We start from the raw sequence: 16,590 nt of genomic DNA on the forward strand, positions 1-16,590 counted from the left end.
CGGAAACAAGTTCCATGCATTTAGGTCCTCTAACAATTTAATTAGATCATTAGGAATAGGTTGTCGGGCCTCTCTGCCTAAAAAGCCGGCTTGCAAAAGTATTAGAAGGCATACTCGGACAACATCGACGTCATCCATCCGAGTAAAACCATCTTTCTTATTCAATAATCTCGTCAAGTCTTCCACGTGTAAATTCGGCTTCTCCGTTGACAGCTCAGGAAAAACCCGGGAAAACCATGATAGGCGGGTAATATATCTAGTGTACCGATCTACATCATCGTGTCCGAAGCGTAGACCGGTGATTAAGCAAAACTCCTCCCGCCCAAAACACGTATACGCTGGTAGAAAATCAAACCATATCTCTTCATCACGACGTTGTATAGTCTCTGGTAGATCGCTAGTCATGGTTTGAAGAAACAGATGGGTCAACATAGCATCTCCACCCAGATGTTGTACTTTCAGCCATGGCCCGAAGCAAGTATCCTCAAATATTTTTCTTTGTGCAGGTGAAAGCTTCGACGCAATTGTTTTGGCCAGACTTACTTTATTTCTTAAGGTCAATTGAGTCGAATAAAAGTTCTGCAAAAACAATAAACATACCAAGTTAGATATACCAAAAACTACACTGTGAAGATATAACAAGAAAAATAAACATAAAGAGTAGTAGTTTATTCTTCAAACTTAAATTTGCAACACTGTGAATTTAGTATTTGTCTTTGTTTTTTGGTTGAAGTAATGCAATTCATTCAAGTTTCAATTTACAGAAGAAGAATAGTTTCTGAAACTTAAAATCGCAACACGAAAATGAAAATCGCAACACGAAAATGACTATCGCAACGCGAAATAAAAATCACAACACGAAAATGACTATCACAATGCGAAATGAAAATCGCAACGACAGAATCGCATTGCGATAGTCATTCTCGATTTCAAATACTAAAATTGAAAGAAACTTGAATGGATTGCATTACTTCAACCAAAAGACAAAACAAAGACAAATACTAACTTCACAGGGTTAAAGACTAAACAGTTTAGCAGTATTGGCAGCAATCGAATGAATTTAATAAGCAATATAAGCGAAATGGTTAATCTATTATTGAAAACACCAGTAAACTTATCATCAATTTCAATATGAAAAACCTAATAATAATGCAAAAATTTCAAAATAAAAATAATTAAAAAAACTAACACTTGGTGGTTGATTTGGTTGATTTTCCATTTCTGACCATGAATGATTTCGCCGGAGATGGAGACTGATATCGTCGGAGATGGGGACTGATTTCGTCGGAGATGGGGACGGATGTCGCCTTAGAGAGTGAGAGATGGAGATGAGACTGAGTTGTGATTTAGGGTTTTAGGTTATGAGTTGCGATTACGGGATATACTGTGGACGGTTCAGTGTTCCGATATATTAATATATTTGTGTTTGGAATTTGAAAAAAAAATACGCGTTGCGATAAGAATGACGCTATGTAAATCGCATTGCGATAGTCAAAATCGTGTTGCGAATCTGGAAACTGGTTTGCGATAGTCAAAATCGCGTTGCGAATCTGGAAACTGATTTGCGATACTGGAGATCGTGTTGCGAATTATCGATCGCATTACGATTTAGTTGGTCATTTTGACAAATCCAAAAAAAATTGGTTAAAATCGTATATTATAAGGTATTTTTAGTCACTAGGGTTATTTTCTCAAAAGAAAAAGAAAATGATCACAGATAAAAAAGCCAAGGATGAGTTGTCGACTTCTCGAAAGTCGTCTTCGTTGTTCTCACGGGAAAACAAAAGTGCGGTTTTTCGATCCATTACACGTATTATTCACACGAGAGGAGGTGAACAAAGATACCTGTTTTGGCTGCTGGAAATCGCCACCGTTGTTGGAGTTACTCGAAATGTCGGAGGAGCTTTTGCTTGAACCGTTCCACCGTGTGGTAGCGACAACCCTCGAGTTCCGATACACTTCTAGTCTTCCGATCAGCGGTTGATACCTAAGTTGCAATGAGAGTTTTGGGAGGTTGGCTCAGGCTGTTGAAGCTTTTTGCTAAGAAAACGTCCACACTATCCCCTAACCCTATTGAGAGCATGAAGGTGGCGAGGTTCATGAAGGTATGTCTGCATTATATTCGCATCATAGCAAATCATCGAATTTACTACTAATAATATCCAAAAGAGATAATATTGAATGTAATTCAACTTTTTTAATTCATAATTACCACCAAATAAAGATACAAATCATTCACTGATAATATTAGAACTTCAATTTTTTGCATAGGTAACCTAAAAATGTTCCTTACAAATATTATGATTTAACAGTTTGTAGTTTTTGTCCAAGTTCTCTTTACAAATATTTTGACACATTTGTAAGTTTTACACGAAAAAAATTAGAAATTCTCACAAAAAGCTCCTCTTTATTTATAAAGCTTATTATTTGATCTCATACCTTTCAAGTTTTGACAAGTTTGTTTTGCATCTCAAGCTTTGCACGATGCTGCCTCCTTCTCGGGATCCCATGGTATTGTTTAGCATTGGCATAAACATACTCGTCTTCTGCAAGATCGGGCGGCAACAAAATTTATTCTGATGTAATTTCGGTATTTATCCACCCTGAATTAAGCGTGGATCCGTCATTACCTATATACCTTGTGCAGGAAACAAAAAAGATCAAAGTGACAGATGGATTAATCTTTCAAAATAAACAGAACTACATTGTTCCTCATTTTTTTTATAGGAACCAATTTGTCCAATTTCCAAATTAAGAGGACCGAAAAGGATATTTTATCATTCATTGTTCCAAATTCCCATTCCTTACCCACTATAACGATACCGCGTAAAAGACCAATAAATAAATAAAAGTCGGTATTCGCTTCGATGCCCAGCGATAAAACCACCTTGAAGAAGCAATCTCCTTCCCAAAATCCAACCATAAAATCCCGCTTTTTTTTTCCATCAGATCGGATCCTTTGAAGCATCCACCCATTCATTTTCAGGCAGTTTTGTCTTTGTAATATCGATCAAACATGAGTTTCCTCTTTGGCAAGAGAAAAACTCCCGCAGGTATCTGTTTTTGCTTCTTCTTCTTTTTTTACTTAATCATTAAAGCTTTCATTAATGGTGAAAAGGGTCTTCGATTCTCGATTAGATCGTTATGGTTTTAGTTCTGCAAAGTGATCCTAGAAAAGGGTTTTAGTAATTGGATAATATGCGTGATTCAAATAGCAGTTTTGTTGTAGAAATCGACTTTCATTTGTTCTAGTTCAGAATTTCGAATGGTATGCTAAAATTGTGTTAATTTTTGAAGTATATGCGCTAGTTGTTTATTTGGTTTTTGTTTTGTATAATAAGATCGATCATTTGCAGGGTTGTATGTTCTTATTTGTGTCAAATTTCAATGGGTATTTTTCTTTTCAAATTATTGAATGGTAATGTGTAAATTCCATGTATTTTCTCGGAATTTGTTAACTGAAATAATAGGTAGGTGTTGCATTTTATGGCTTATTAAAAAATATTGAATGATTAAATTATTGTTTGTTCATATTTGTTTCAATTTTTTATTAATGTCGAAAAGTTTGTTTGGATTTTGTAATAAAATTCCGGACAAGGGTTCTAGTAATTGGATAATATACGTGATTGCACTAGGAGTTGATTGTATCCTGCTGATTATTTGTGGAGATTGACTAATTGTTTGTATTATATTTCACGATTTCGATATGTAATGCTAATACTATGTTCATTTAGAAAAGATTGTGAATTATGGTATTAAATGCAAAATGTTTTGTGCTATTTGTTATTGCTTTAGTTTTAGATAATAAGATCAATGGTTTGCATGGTTGTTTTTTTTTATTATTTGTTTCAAATTTCAAGGGGGTTTTGCAAATTATTTAATGGTAATGTGTAAATTCCGTGTCGTTTTCTTAAAAGATGCAAGCTAAAAGAATAGGTACATCATGCATTGTATGGTGTCAGTTAAATGACCTTGATGTTTTCTGTAGTTTCTGTGCCTTAGAGGCATTTAGGCTGTGAATTTAGATTGTGTGCGTAGTCGATTTCATATTGAGACGTTGAGTAATATCTGAAAGTATTTATGGTTTTTGGTTTCAGAGCTTTTGCGGGAAAATAAGAGGATGTTGGACAAATCTATCCGAGAGATAGAGAGGGAGAGGCAAGGTCTACAGACCCAAGAGAAGAAATTGATTGCAGAGATAAAGAAAACTGCAAAGCAAGGGCAGATGGTGAATTATTTTTCTACATCAATACTGTTCTTTTTATATTTTGCCGAGTTTTCTTCTACATGTTATTATATTCTGCCTTCAAGTAGTATTTATTGGATCAGGTGCTTATCTGCTCGACAAATTTCTTTTAAGGCAATCATGAGTTTAGTATACATGAGGTTGCTTTATTGATGATTTAATATGTAAATCTGACTTGACTAGTGCTTGATGACTCTTTTTTAAGTGCTCATGGTGTTTTGAAGGATTAGTTTGATTTATTTGACAACAATTTTCACAGACATCTTACCATTTCTATGAAAAAGTTGACAATCTTTGTTTTTCTTTCCGGTATTTAAACAAAATGCATATAGTATATGTGTTAGAGTATGCATTTTTTTATAAGTTTGGTGCTTGATTATGTACACATCTATGATGTTGATATTAATCGAGTGATACAGTCATATAGTTTCGCATTGTGCTTCAACATTGTATTTTCCATGCCTTATTGGGGAAATTACTATTTTTTAAGTTGTTATACATGATCTACTTGTTTGTTGTTCAACATGAATCAGCTTTCATGCCTACCTAATCTATATCCTCAAAATGCTTTTCTTGATGGAAAATTATTTCAGGGAGCTGTAAAGGTAATGGCGAAAGACCTTATCCGAACACGACATCAGATTGAAAAGTTCTATAAGCTTAAATCACAGCTCCAAGGCGTCTCTCTTCGAATTCAAGTATGTTCTTTTGTCTATACATTTTATCTTTGTGTCAATGAATTGAAGTGCGCAGATTTTCACCATCAGCGTGTACTTTGAAAGTTATGTTCACTTCTCATAGCTCAATTCTCATCTGAGAATGTTGAATAAACTTAACTTTAAGCTGTCTCCAAATAAGACGAGGAGAAAAACTTTTTCTGATGGGTTGTCTATGGCAGAGGATAAAATTGTTATTGTATTTGTGAAGTTTAAAGCTTGACTACTTTTCTATACAACTTCCAGACACTGAAATCGACACAAGCAATGGGAGAAGCAATGAAAGGTGTGACAAAGGCAATGGGCCAGATGAACAGACAAATGAACTTGCCGTCTTTGCAGAAAATTATGCAAGAATTTGAGATGCAAAATGAGAAGATGGAGATGATTAGTGAGGTAATGGGTGATGCAATTGACGATGCTTTGGAAGGGGATGAGGAAGAAGAAGAAACAGAAGAACTTGTCAACCAAGTTCTTGATGAGATTGGAATTGATATCAATCAAGAGGTAATATTTTTCACCATTTCTTGCACATAGCTTTAATAGTTTTCCTTTCTCACCATAAATATTTTATTACGATGTACTAACTCTGCTTATCATGATCCGATTCACAGCTCGTCAATGCACCATCATCTGCTGTTGCGGCACCAGCTTCAAAGGGAAAAGTTGCTGCACAGGCAGAAGCAACTGGGAATGATGACGGTGGGATAGATAGCGACTTACAGGCAAGGCTAGATAATTTGAGAAGGATGTAGTAAGTTTGCCTTATTACTCTTTTGTATAATATATAAACAATTTCCGCCACAGTGGAAGGCGAAAATACATATGGATTGTAACATTTGGGAAACCCATGCCGGAGTTTATCGAGTCGGGATTTGGAAATACACGGAAACTATAATAAATTACGTTTTGTAAATTTCTACATGCTTTAGCAGTAAATAGGTTATATGATTAATTCATTCTATTTGGACGCATGTGTCATTGCCTCATCTTTGTTGAAATCTGAGATTGCTAGATATAATGCTTTCTTCTTGTTTTGAAGTTAAATGATCATTGATAGTAAGTGTGGAGCCTGTTTCGCAGGAGGAGATTGCACTAGTATTCTCACGTGCCGGTCACTTTTCTGGTATTATTGACCCTGCATATTTTGTATTAAGCTCATTTCTGTTCAGGTTTCGACATAACCTCACTATCGATCATTGCAGCACATTGTTGCACCCACCATGGCAGGCACAAAAACTTAGATAGGTGGCTGCAATATCTTCGTTTTTCCGGTGGGATTTTTATCTCGTGTCATTGTCGGTCGGACTCTTCATTTTTCTTGAAATATCTGGCACTCTTGTCCTGTGAGTAGAGGTGCACAAAAAATCCGAATATCCGATTTTACGCAAAAAATATTCGAAACCGGATTTGGGAAAAACCGGTTTTTTTAAAACCGGATCGGATATTTTAAAACCGGATAGTATAACCGGTTTGGGAAAAAATTGGACAACCGAATTTTTTATCCGGAAAAAATCCGGTCTGAGGTTCAAAAAATTATATGACCGGATTTTTTACCGGATTAAAAATCGGTTTTTTTCAAACCGAGACCGGTTACACCGGTTACATCATTCGGCTCTCCAAACCGGTTATGATCCGAACCGATTTTTTTATAAACCGGTTTTTTGACTTGGTAAAAAAATCGGATATGTTTTTATCCGATCCGGATCGGATTTAAATCCGACTATGTGCATCTCTACCTGTGAGTACTGTTTGAATCAAACTCTGTGTCCTAACTTAACTCTAAAACTATCTCCTAATTTGTAGATGACTCCTATTTTATCTAGATCTCTGATTCTTGTATATAAACATCCTATGTATCCTCTTGTAAAAAACGTGGAATTTTTTACTTGGATAAAATACTTACTGCCTTCATCAGAAAAATATCATTTTACATAGTACCAGTCGTTGGCGTCGATCCCATCTTTGCTCCTGTTGCCATTTGACAGAAATCCGACTGGCAGTGTGCTTTCTTTGCACTGCCACTCCCTCGCCTATAAAAATCCCATCACCCCGTGCTTCTGTTCCGAAATAACTTTGGGATGAGGCTCTCTTAACATCTACTTTTCTAATCAATCGTCTGCCTAGTAAGATACTTGCCTTTAAATGTCCCTGGGATATTCTTTCCACCAAGTTTCCTCATTTCAAACCTTTTACTGCTTCTATTCCTCTTAGTGTCTTTGGTTGTACTGCCTTTGTCCATTACCATAATCCTCATAAATCTAAACTTGACCCTCGAGCAATTCAGTGTGTCTTTGTTGGTTATTCATCCATTCAAAAATGTTATCGTTGTTACTCTCCTTCTACAAAATGGTTCTTCACTTCTATGGATGTCACTTTTCAAGAGCATACACCATTCTTCTCAAAAACCGAAATCCAGGAGGAGAGTGAGTCTAAATTTTAATTTTTACCAATTATTACTGAATTACTCATCAGTCCATCTTCTACTGAAAAAGCTACCACTCCACAACCTCTTAACACCACCACATCTAATAATGAAAACCAATCCATTAATCCTACCGACTCTCATGAAACACTCAGGCCATCTATCGACATTCTCACCTATAAAAGACGCCCCAAACAAGCTCTACCTTCCACACTGCAACCAATACATTGTCAAGAGCCAGAATCGGGTTTAAATCCATCGACAGACAGAGGAAATGGTGACCAAAGTAAGTTGGATGTGGTAATTGATACTAGTGAGTTACCAATTGCTCAAAGAAAGGGAGTTAGACAATGTACAATTCATTTTATTAGTAAATTTGTTGCTTATCGGAAACTAATGCTTGGTTTTAAGACTTTCACAACTCAAGTTGACCATATTCACATTCCAGAGACCATAGAGGATGCATTAAAAAGTCCTGAGTGGAAGAAGGTAGTTGAAGAAGAAATTTTAGCTCTAGAAAACAACAAAACCTGGGTCATCATTGATCTACCTAAAGACAAGAAACCAATAGGCTACAAATGGGTTTTTACTATGAAATTCAAGGCAGATGGAAAACTGAGAGATATAAGGCTAGACTTGTGGCAGAAGGGTTCACTCAGACTTATGGAGTTGACTATCAAGAGACCTTTGCTCCAGTTGCAAAACTCAACAATGTTTGAGTTCTATTATCCTTGGTGGTAAACAAGGATTGGATACTTCACCAACTAGACGTGAAAAATGCATTCCTCAATGGTAATATTAAATAAGAGGTTTATATGCAAGTTCCACCAGAAATCCATTCTGGAAATAACCAGGTATGTAAATTGTTGAAATCCTTATATGGTCTAAAACAATCACCTTGAGCTTGGTTTGATAGATTCACAAAATGTTACAAGACAACTACAAACAGTGTCAATCCGATCACACTGTTTGTAAAAACTGCTCCTAATAAGAAGAAGTCAATCTTGATTGTCTATGTTGATGATATCATCATCACGAGTGATGACTTAGTAGAAATCGAAAAGTTGAAGACATTACTAGCAAAGGAGTTTGAAACCAAAGATTTGGGAACTCTGAGATATTTTCTAGGCATGGAGGTAGCGAGATCACGAGAAGGAATTATCATAAATCAAAGAAAGTATATTCTAGACTTACTTTCTGAAACTGGAATGATGAATTGTAAGACCTCGGAAACTCCTATAGAAGTTAACTTGAAATTGAGTAAAGATGAAAATCCAATAAATAAGGAATTTATCAAAGGCTAGTTGGTAAACTCATTTATTTATCTCTAACTAGACCTGACATTGCTTTTCATGTTAGCATTGTTAGTCAATAAATGAATGATCCAAGAGAAGAACATCTGAAGGCAGTCAATCGAATCTTAAGATATCTAAATATGACATCAGGACATGGGTTGGTTTTCAGAAAAAATGAAGACAAAACAGTTAAAATCTTCTCAGATTCAAGATGGGTTGCAGAGGATATTGCTCATTTGTGTGGGGAAACCTAATGACATGGAGAAGCAAGAAACAATCAGTAGTCTCCAGTAGCAGTGCAGAAACAGAATATAAGGAGATAGCACTCGGGATGTGTGAAGGAATTTGGCTACAAAGACTCTTAATTGAACTAGAGATGTGCGACAATAACTATTTTGAACTTCAGAGTAATAGCAAATTTGCGATAAGCATTGCAAAGAATTCGATGCACCACGACAGAACTAAACATGTGGAGATCGACAGACACTTCATTGTAGAAAAAGTAAATGGCAGAACTATGAAACTAAACTACGTCTCTTCACAAAACCAGCTAGCTGATGTATTGACCAAGACTATTCCAAGGATAATCTTTGACGAAATTACATCCAAACTGGGTCTTTACAATATTTACTCGCCAACTTGAGGGGGAGTGTGAGTAGTGTTTGAATCAAACTCTGTGTATTAACTTAGCTATAAAATTATCTCCTATTTTGTAGATGACTCCTATTTTATCTATATCTCTAATTCTTGTATATAAATATCCGATGTATCCTCTTGTAAAAAAAAGTAGAATTTTTTCCTTGAATAAAAATACTTACCGCCTTCATCGGAAAAATATCTTTTCACATGTCCGACTCGATGATTAGCAGATTATGAGGATATGTACAAAATGGGAAGGGACATGGCTAGCCAGCTATATTTCATGGCCCCAGTTAGAGCTCTAAAATGAGTTGCACTGTATCCACATGGGCAGCTAGCTGGCTTTCTAAACCTAGTCTTTGTTAACATGGACACGCATCTCATCTTAGGCCCACCTATAATCAATCAACAAACAGAGCCAAAAGAACTCAAAACAAAATTGGCAAACTCAAACTAGGACTGGGATGCCAGAAGAATTTTCCCTCGAATTCACCGTTTGTCGTTGGCACATCGGAGACGGATCGGGATCCACGGAGGCACGACATAAAGGGCAATCAGAGTGAGAATACAGCCACATATCTATGCAAAGGGCATGGAAAGAATGCTTGCACCTAGGTAGCTGCCTCACTTCGTCTCCATCTTCAAAATTTGATAAACAAACCGGGCATTCGTATTCTCCACCCGTGTCTTCCGACCCCATGTTGCCGCTTCCTTTCTTGTACTTGAAGCTTGACAGCAGGATCCTGCTCTGGTTTTCAGAACTCCTTCCAGCAGCCATTTGCGCAAGTCGGGCTCTCCGGTTAGAGTCATCATGGCGCCGCGTGCACCACCGGATGATGATAAGGTTGTATATAGCCAGCACGATAGTGGCCGTTCCGACAACTACGAGGCCGTAGTAAAGCATAGGTAAATTTGACTTGGAAGAAACAGAAGAAGAAGGGCCTGGAGTGTCCGAGTCTCCCATATTCAAAAGAAGAGTTTTTTTTTTTCGATATGACCAAGGGTTTTACAAAGGCAGTGAAGACTATATGTAGAGGTATCTAATGCTAATGAAGATGAGTGATTAGGCAATTGGGTATTAATAATAATTGATTGTCAATCTAAAAGATGTGGTGAAGAAAAATGACGCATAAAATCTTTGGCCAAAAAGAATAAAGACAAGGCAAACGTACAATCATTAGACTGTGAAAATGATTGGGAATTCCCCCTTCTCTGACTCCCTTCCTTTCCTTAAGAATTTACGTAATTATAAATTAATAACAAAATTACACTAACTCCAAATATTTATAAATTCATTTAACTCCTTAATAAAAGTTTTGATTTTTTTTACACAGCATTAATTTTATTAATATTATAATACCACTGAACAGTGGATAACAAGGTCCTAGATAAAGAGAAATAAAAATATCGAACGCCCAAGACAAAAATACAAAAACACCCTAAATGAAAACAATCCAGCAAATAAAATACTGGAATTAAGATTTTACATGAAAAAAATTTTGACAGGAAAAAATCACAGCAAAAAAAAAAAGATTTTTTTTTATTAATGTTGAAAGTAAAAAGAATACAAAAGATACGTAATTATGCGTGGCTCAACCAACTTATTCTCAACTTAACCCCTAGTATATATTTGTAAGAATAACTATTTGATTATAAAAAGAAATTTGATAAATCCACTGGAATTAGGTTTTATACTCCTAATCAACGTTTGTTAGTAAAAGTATGATCTTATACAGATTCAGTATGTGCAACAATGTCCCACATAGATTACCTTTATTTATCTTAGATTAATAAAAAAAATACAAAACTCAAATCACAAAATTCTAACAACTCATTCACACAAGACTCGAATTTTTGGTTAAGAAATAGAAAGTTTGATTAATAAGTGCATAATTTCAATACTCAATAAAAAAGTAAAAATAAAAACAATAATTTGAAAATTTGATCGATGGAAGCTTTCTCCTTCAAGGTTTCAACTGGATAAACTCGGAATCTGACTGAACAAAATATACCGACTCAGGTCATTGTAATTGAGTGGAAGATCAATGCTTTTGGATTCACCAGTCTTGAAATTGTAGAAAATTGCAGTCCACAATCCGGTGATGAATAAAGTATCGGCATTGTAGAATGAATCCACTCGAGCATGTGTAGTTCCTTCATTCAAGCTTTCCAGGTTCACCGTATGTTTTTTCATCCAAATTTGCCGAAAACAACCTCTTAAAACCCATACATCCACCGAGTTAAGGTCTTTACTGATGCATATCAACCCGAGGCTTCCTTCGGATGTCACGAGGTCGATCGAATGCCAGTTGTTTCGACAAAGAGAGTTGGGCAATGAAGTCATCGCCCAACTCTCTCTATCTACGTCGAAAGATAATACGTTGTTATTTTGTAGTTCAGCATGGTACGTAAGCCAATAAAGACTGCCGCATGCGGAAACGGCCGGCTTATTGTTGAAAAGCTCGTAGTAAGATAACATCAAATCATCCAACTGCTTCCTTTCCCAACTCTTTGAATCAAATATCTCGCAATGGTATCGTCTGTAATATCCATCGGACATAAAATATCTCGGTGTAGGCTCTAAATCGTCATGCCCGCTGTCGGAGAGTCGAACTATTTTAAACCGTAAAGGGTTCGATCCAAGCACCAACATGCCCATCTTTGTCGTAAAATATCTACGGTTCGGAACCGGGATGATTTCCGACTGTTGTGTGCTAGGTTTGCATATATAAAATTGGTCACGTCCAAATTGTGTTGTGCCACAGAAAACCAAACCTTCGTAGACGGTGGCTAGAATATTGACGGGTTCTCTTTTAGATAGAAAATAAAGGATATTCGGAGTTAATTTTCGAATGATATCCAGATTATCTATCGACAAGAAGAGCGAATCAAAATGTTTTACTCTTCTTGAACCTTGAATTAAATATGCCACCATTGTTCTCGTCCTTTGTGAATGTGACCGCATGAAACTCGATTCATAGGTGAGATCCTTGACTTCCTTTGATAAAACCCGACACTTCCTCATCGTCTTCTATTCGGCTCTGGAGAAGATTTCGAAGACAACATCCTTGTTAAAGTCATGAGAAGCCATTGATTGAAAATAGAATAACAACGAAAGATGTAGTATTTTGTGTATATATAGTTAAGAGTAATAGTGGGAATAGGGTTTTAATTATTTAATTGAAACTAGGATTTTAAATAAAATAATAAATTAACTACAAAATCCACTATTGAGTTGGATAACCGCCTGCAAAAGTTGTAGTCGTTGTATTACGATTACGAAAATAATAATGGACTTGATATATATCTGTCTAAATTAACAGATAAAAATATAGTAATATATTATTTATAATAATGTGATAAATAATCTATATTTAGATGATTTTTAGATAAATTTATGCTTTTATCACCCAAATAAAGCAAAATTCTATTACCTAACAAACTTTACGAATCATTAAAAACAAATGAATGTTTACACTATACCTCTCGCCCCTATTAGTTAATACCACATGCTATACATAGAAAATTATAGAATATACGTCGCACATCGAAATACAATATTAATGCAACACACCGATACACACCATTAATTAAATTATCTTTATTAGAAAATATTAAAAAGTATAATGATTTATTCCCGATTAATCCTTTATTAAATTTTAATTTTAATAAAAACATAATTATATTATGATTTTTATTAAAACATAATTTATTTATTTAAAATTAAAACTGAAAACTTATATAATTTTAGATTTATCGTAGATTAGCCTAATTACAACCATCAACAATAGACTGCCGACGATTATCGTTTATGGTCGAAAAATCGTTTTCTTCGACAATCACTGCTACAGACATGGTTCCCTTCAGTTGTTTGAGTAGATCTAGTTCAGTTCTTCTTCTTCCTCTAGATTATGTTTTCCTTTTAGAAATTCATTCGGAATAAAGATCTATATTTTACCTTTATTATCTCTGGTCTTGGTTAGATTTCAAGTCACTTCCTATATGCAAATGTATAGATCACTCCTTAATTGAATTTAGCTCACTCACACACGCCAAAATCCCAATTCAGAATTGCAAATTTCAACTTGTACAGAGGAAAACGGTTTTTCGGTGATAAACGTTGGTCGTTGGCGATCGAGTGTTGATTGTTGTTGGGTTAATTTGCGATGAACCCTAAAATTATATAAGTTAACAATTTTAATTATAAATAAATAAAAATTCTTAAATTAATCATTGTTTTTAATAAAAATTGTAATTTGATTATATTTTTATTATAATTATAATTAAATTTTACTAAAGGATTAATTGTAGATAGGTTATTATATTTCTTTAATAAAAACAATTTAATTAGTTATGTGTATCGGTATGTCGCATTAATAATTTGTTTTGGTGTGTGATGTTCGCTTTAGACTTATCCTGCTACACATTGTCTTTTATTTACGTAACTTGTGTCCCCTAATACTCGGAAGTTCCAAGTAGTAAGTGGTGGAGCCATGTTTAGGGTTGTGGGATCATTAGGGAATGCAAATTTTGGATGCGGTGCACTTGGCTAGTGAGATGGTTTGGGACGATCGTAGAATATGATATTAGGGGAAATTTTAAAGTTTTAAAGGACTAGGAAATTATAAAATTTTAGAGAACGAAAATAGAATACTAATAAAAAATACAAAAAATATATGAAAAATACCGAGAACATTTTGGGTACGGGTGGCTCTCTGATTATGATCTCAGTGTGTATGGTGTTGCGGAAGACGGCTATCGGATAGAGCAAAATCGCAACTGATAATTTGAGAAAATAAAAATGAAGATAAAAGAGACACAAAATTTACATGGAAAACCCCTGAATAATATAGGGTAAAAACCACGGGTAACAGTAGAAGAATTTCACTATGAGAAAACATGAATTACAACTTCTCCCGATCTACCAAGGAGAAAACAATGATAATTCTCTCTTGATAAAAAGGAGAAAACAACTCTCAAGAAACTCTCTAAATTCTCTCTAGTATTGGAAGAAAGCTAGAATGCTTTGGGATGATTTTGAAGCTAAATGAGCTAGGGTATTTATAGTTGAATCATAAGGACTAATTTGTAAATACCCTAAAGTTTAGTGACTAAAGTTTGTAATTTCCCCTTTCATTTTTTCAACAAATTGTTGCACCTTTTTGACTATGCATCATTCGGTGCATTTGTTTATTTTTTTTCTTTCAAATTTCAACTTGCACCTTTCGGTGCATTGAATTTTCTGCAATCTCCCACTTGAAGATTTGATTAGAACAATCATATCTTCACACAATTCTTTCTACCTTGTACCTTCATGTTGCTTACGTTTCTGACAGGCCACAAGAGGATCGACACCAAGAAAATTTATCAGCATTGATCGCCTTTATCATGAAATCTGCTATGTTGTCTTTAGTATGGATCTTCTGCATATCTACTGCCCCTTCTTCTACCTTTTCACGAATGAAATGGTACTGAACTCGTATGTGCTTTGTCCTTGAATGAAATGTTGGATTCCTTGCTAGATGCAAGGCGCTTTGACTGTCACAAAATAGAGAGACATACTCTTGATTGTGCCCAAGCTCCTCCAATAGCATCTTCAACCAAATTGCTTCTTTACTGGCTTGTGTAGCTGCTACATATTCTGTTTCTGTTGTGGATGTAGCCACAACTGACTGTAATTTTGAAACTCAGCTTACATCTCCACCAGTAACTTTGAACACATATCCTGTAGTAGATTTGCTTTTATCCAAATCCCCTGCATAGTCAGAATCGACATACCCATTTATAAGTAAGTTTGATCCTCCGTAACATAATGCAACATTTGAGGTCCCTTTGATGTATCTTAGGATCCTCTTTACAATATTTCAATGCTCTTTGCCTGGATTCGCCATGTACCGACTAACCACTCCCACTGCTTGTGCAATGTCTGGTCTTGTGCATATCATAGCGAACATTAAACTTCCCACTGCTGATGCATACGATACTCGAGACATCTCCATCCTCTCTTCTTCACTGCTATGACTCATACTGGAGGATAATTTGAAGTTAATAGGAAGAGGGTAGAAATTGGCTTACAATCTTGCATGCTGAATCGTGACAAGATCTTCTTCAAGTAATTTTTTTGTGAAAGCCAGATCTTCCTATTACTTCTGTCTCGGTGAATTTGCATCCCTAGAATCTTGTTTGTTGATCCCAAGTCCTTCATTTCAAATTCCCTAGCCTGTTGTGCCTTCAATTCTTCAATATGATCTTTGTTGGGTCCTGCAACCAACATGTCATCCACATACAACATCAATATAACAAAATCGTTATCACCAAACCTCTTGAAATAAGCACAAGGGTCTGCATTAAGTCTGTTGTATCCAAGGCACATAATGAAGGAATCAAATCTCTTATACCAACACCTCGGCGCCTGCTTTAGACCGTACAGAGATTTGTTCAACCTGCAAACCAAGTTCTTCTTTTCTTCTTCTTCAAAACCTTCAGGCTGAAGCATGTAAATCTCTTCTTCAAGATTTCCATGAAGAAAAGCTGTTTTAACATCTAGCTGCTCTAAATGTAAATTCAATGTAGCACACATTGCCAAGACTACTCGAACTGTTGTTAGTCGAACCACAGGAGAAAAAATTTCATTGAAATCAATACCTTCTTTTTGAGCATATCCTCTTCTTCAAGGGTTTAGGTGGAAGTGGAGAGAAACTGAGATCTGAAGGAGACTAATGCTTGCGAACCCTAGAAATGGGAGTCGAAAACTGCTTAAGATGTAGCAAAATATAGTGATTCGTGACTAGGGTTTTTTAATGCTAAGTGGGCTTTCTTTTTGGGTTATGTTTAGGTTTCTCGATTGCATGAAGTCAAGGCCCATTAATTATGTAATATTTGATTTAAATTAAAAAATTAAATATTAATAATTATATCAAAACTATCATAAAGTAGATAAAAAATTATGATATTAACATTTAATTCCACTATCTATTATGTAAATTTTGATTCAAAATTTATATTTTCCTCGTTCACTGATTTAATAAATAATCAATAGATAAGATAGACAAATTTACTTAATCATTTTCAGAGATTAAATAAATTAGATGACAAGAAAAATAACATCTCATAATGATTCTAACAATTTAACTTACATATATTATATCCCTTTCTTACCCGATAATATGATATTATGATATGACATCAAAATCACAAAGTATATAAAAATTTATCTCTCTTTTTCTATGAAGTATGACTCAAACTCGGATCAAGTCTTTTCATCTCTTC

General features: G+C 35.2%; 2 protein-coding genes across 3 annotated transcripts; one reads left to right on the forward strand and one right to left on the reverse strand.

Moving 5' to 3' along the window:
• The first annotated feature begins 3,007 nt into the window (after positions 1-3,007).
• Positions 3,008-5,884, forward strand: LOC120149935 (vacuolar protein sorting-associated protein 2 homolog 1-like). Of its 2 annotated transcripts, XM_039162646.1 has the most exons (6): positions 3,008-3,053; positions 4,098-4,228; positions 4,840-4,944; positions 5,209-5,469; positions 5,577-5,742; positions 5,779-5,884. In XM_039162646.1, exons 1-5 carry the CDS (start codon positions 3,017-3,019, stop codon positions 5,715-5,717), a joined length of 675 nt encoding a protein of 224 aa, XP_039018577.1. In that variant the 5' UTR covers positions 3,008-3,016; the 3' UTR covers positions 5,718-5,742; positions 5,779-5,884. The 2 variants fall into 2 exon arrangements, with proteins under 2 accessions (XP_039018577.1, XP_039018576.1); XM_039162645.1 differs by having other exon boundaries at positions 5,577-5,884.
• Positions 5,885-9,486: 3,602 nt separating this feature from the next.
• Positions 9,487-10,330, reverse strand: LOC120149890 (RING-H2 finger protein ATL52-like). Its single transcript, XM_039162592.1, has one exon. The coding sequence runs from the start codon at positions 10,283-10,285 to the stop codon at positions 9,770-9,772; it is 516 nt and encodes a 171-aa protein (XP_039018523.1). The 5' UTR covers positions 10,286-10,330; the 3' UTR covers positions 9,487-9,769.
• Positions 10,331-16,590: the final 6,260 nt, after the last annotated feature.

This window comes from Hibiscus syriacus, unplaced genomic scaffold, assembly GCF_006381635.1.
Source record: "Hibiscus syriacus cultivar Baekdansim isolate YM2019G1 unplaced genomic scaffold, ASM638163v2 tig00111013_pilon, whole genome shotgun sequence".
In the NCBI taxonomy this organism is placed as follows: domain Eukaryota; kingdom Viridiplantae; phylum Streptophyta; class Magnoliopsida; order Malvales; family Malvaceae; genus Hibiscus; species Hibiscus syriacus.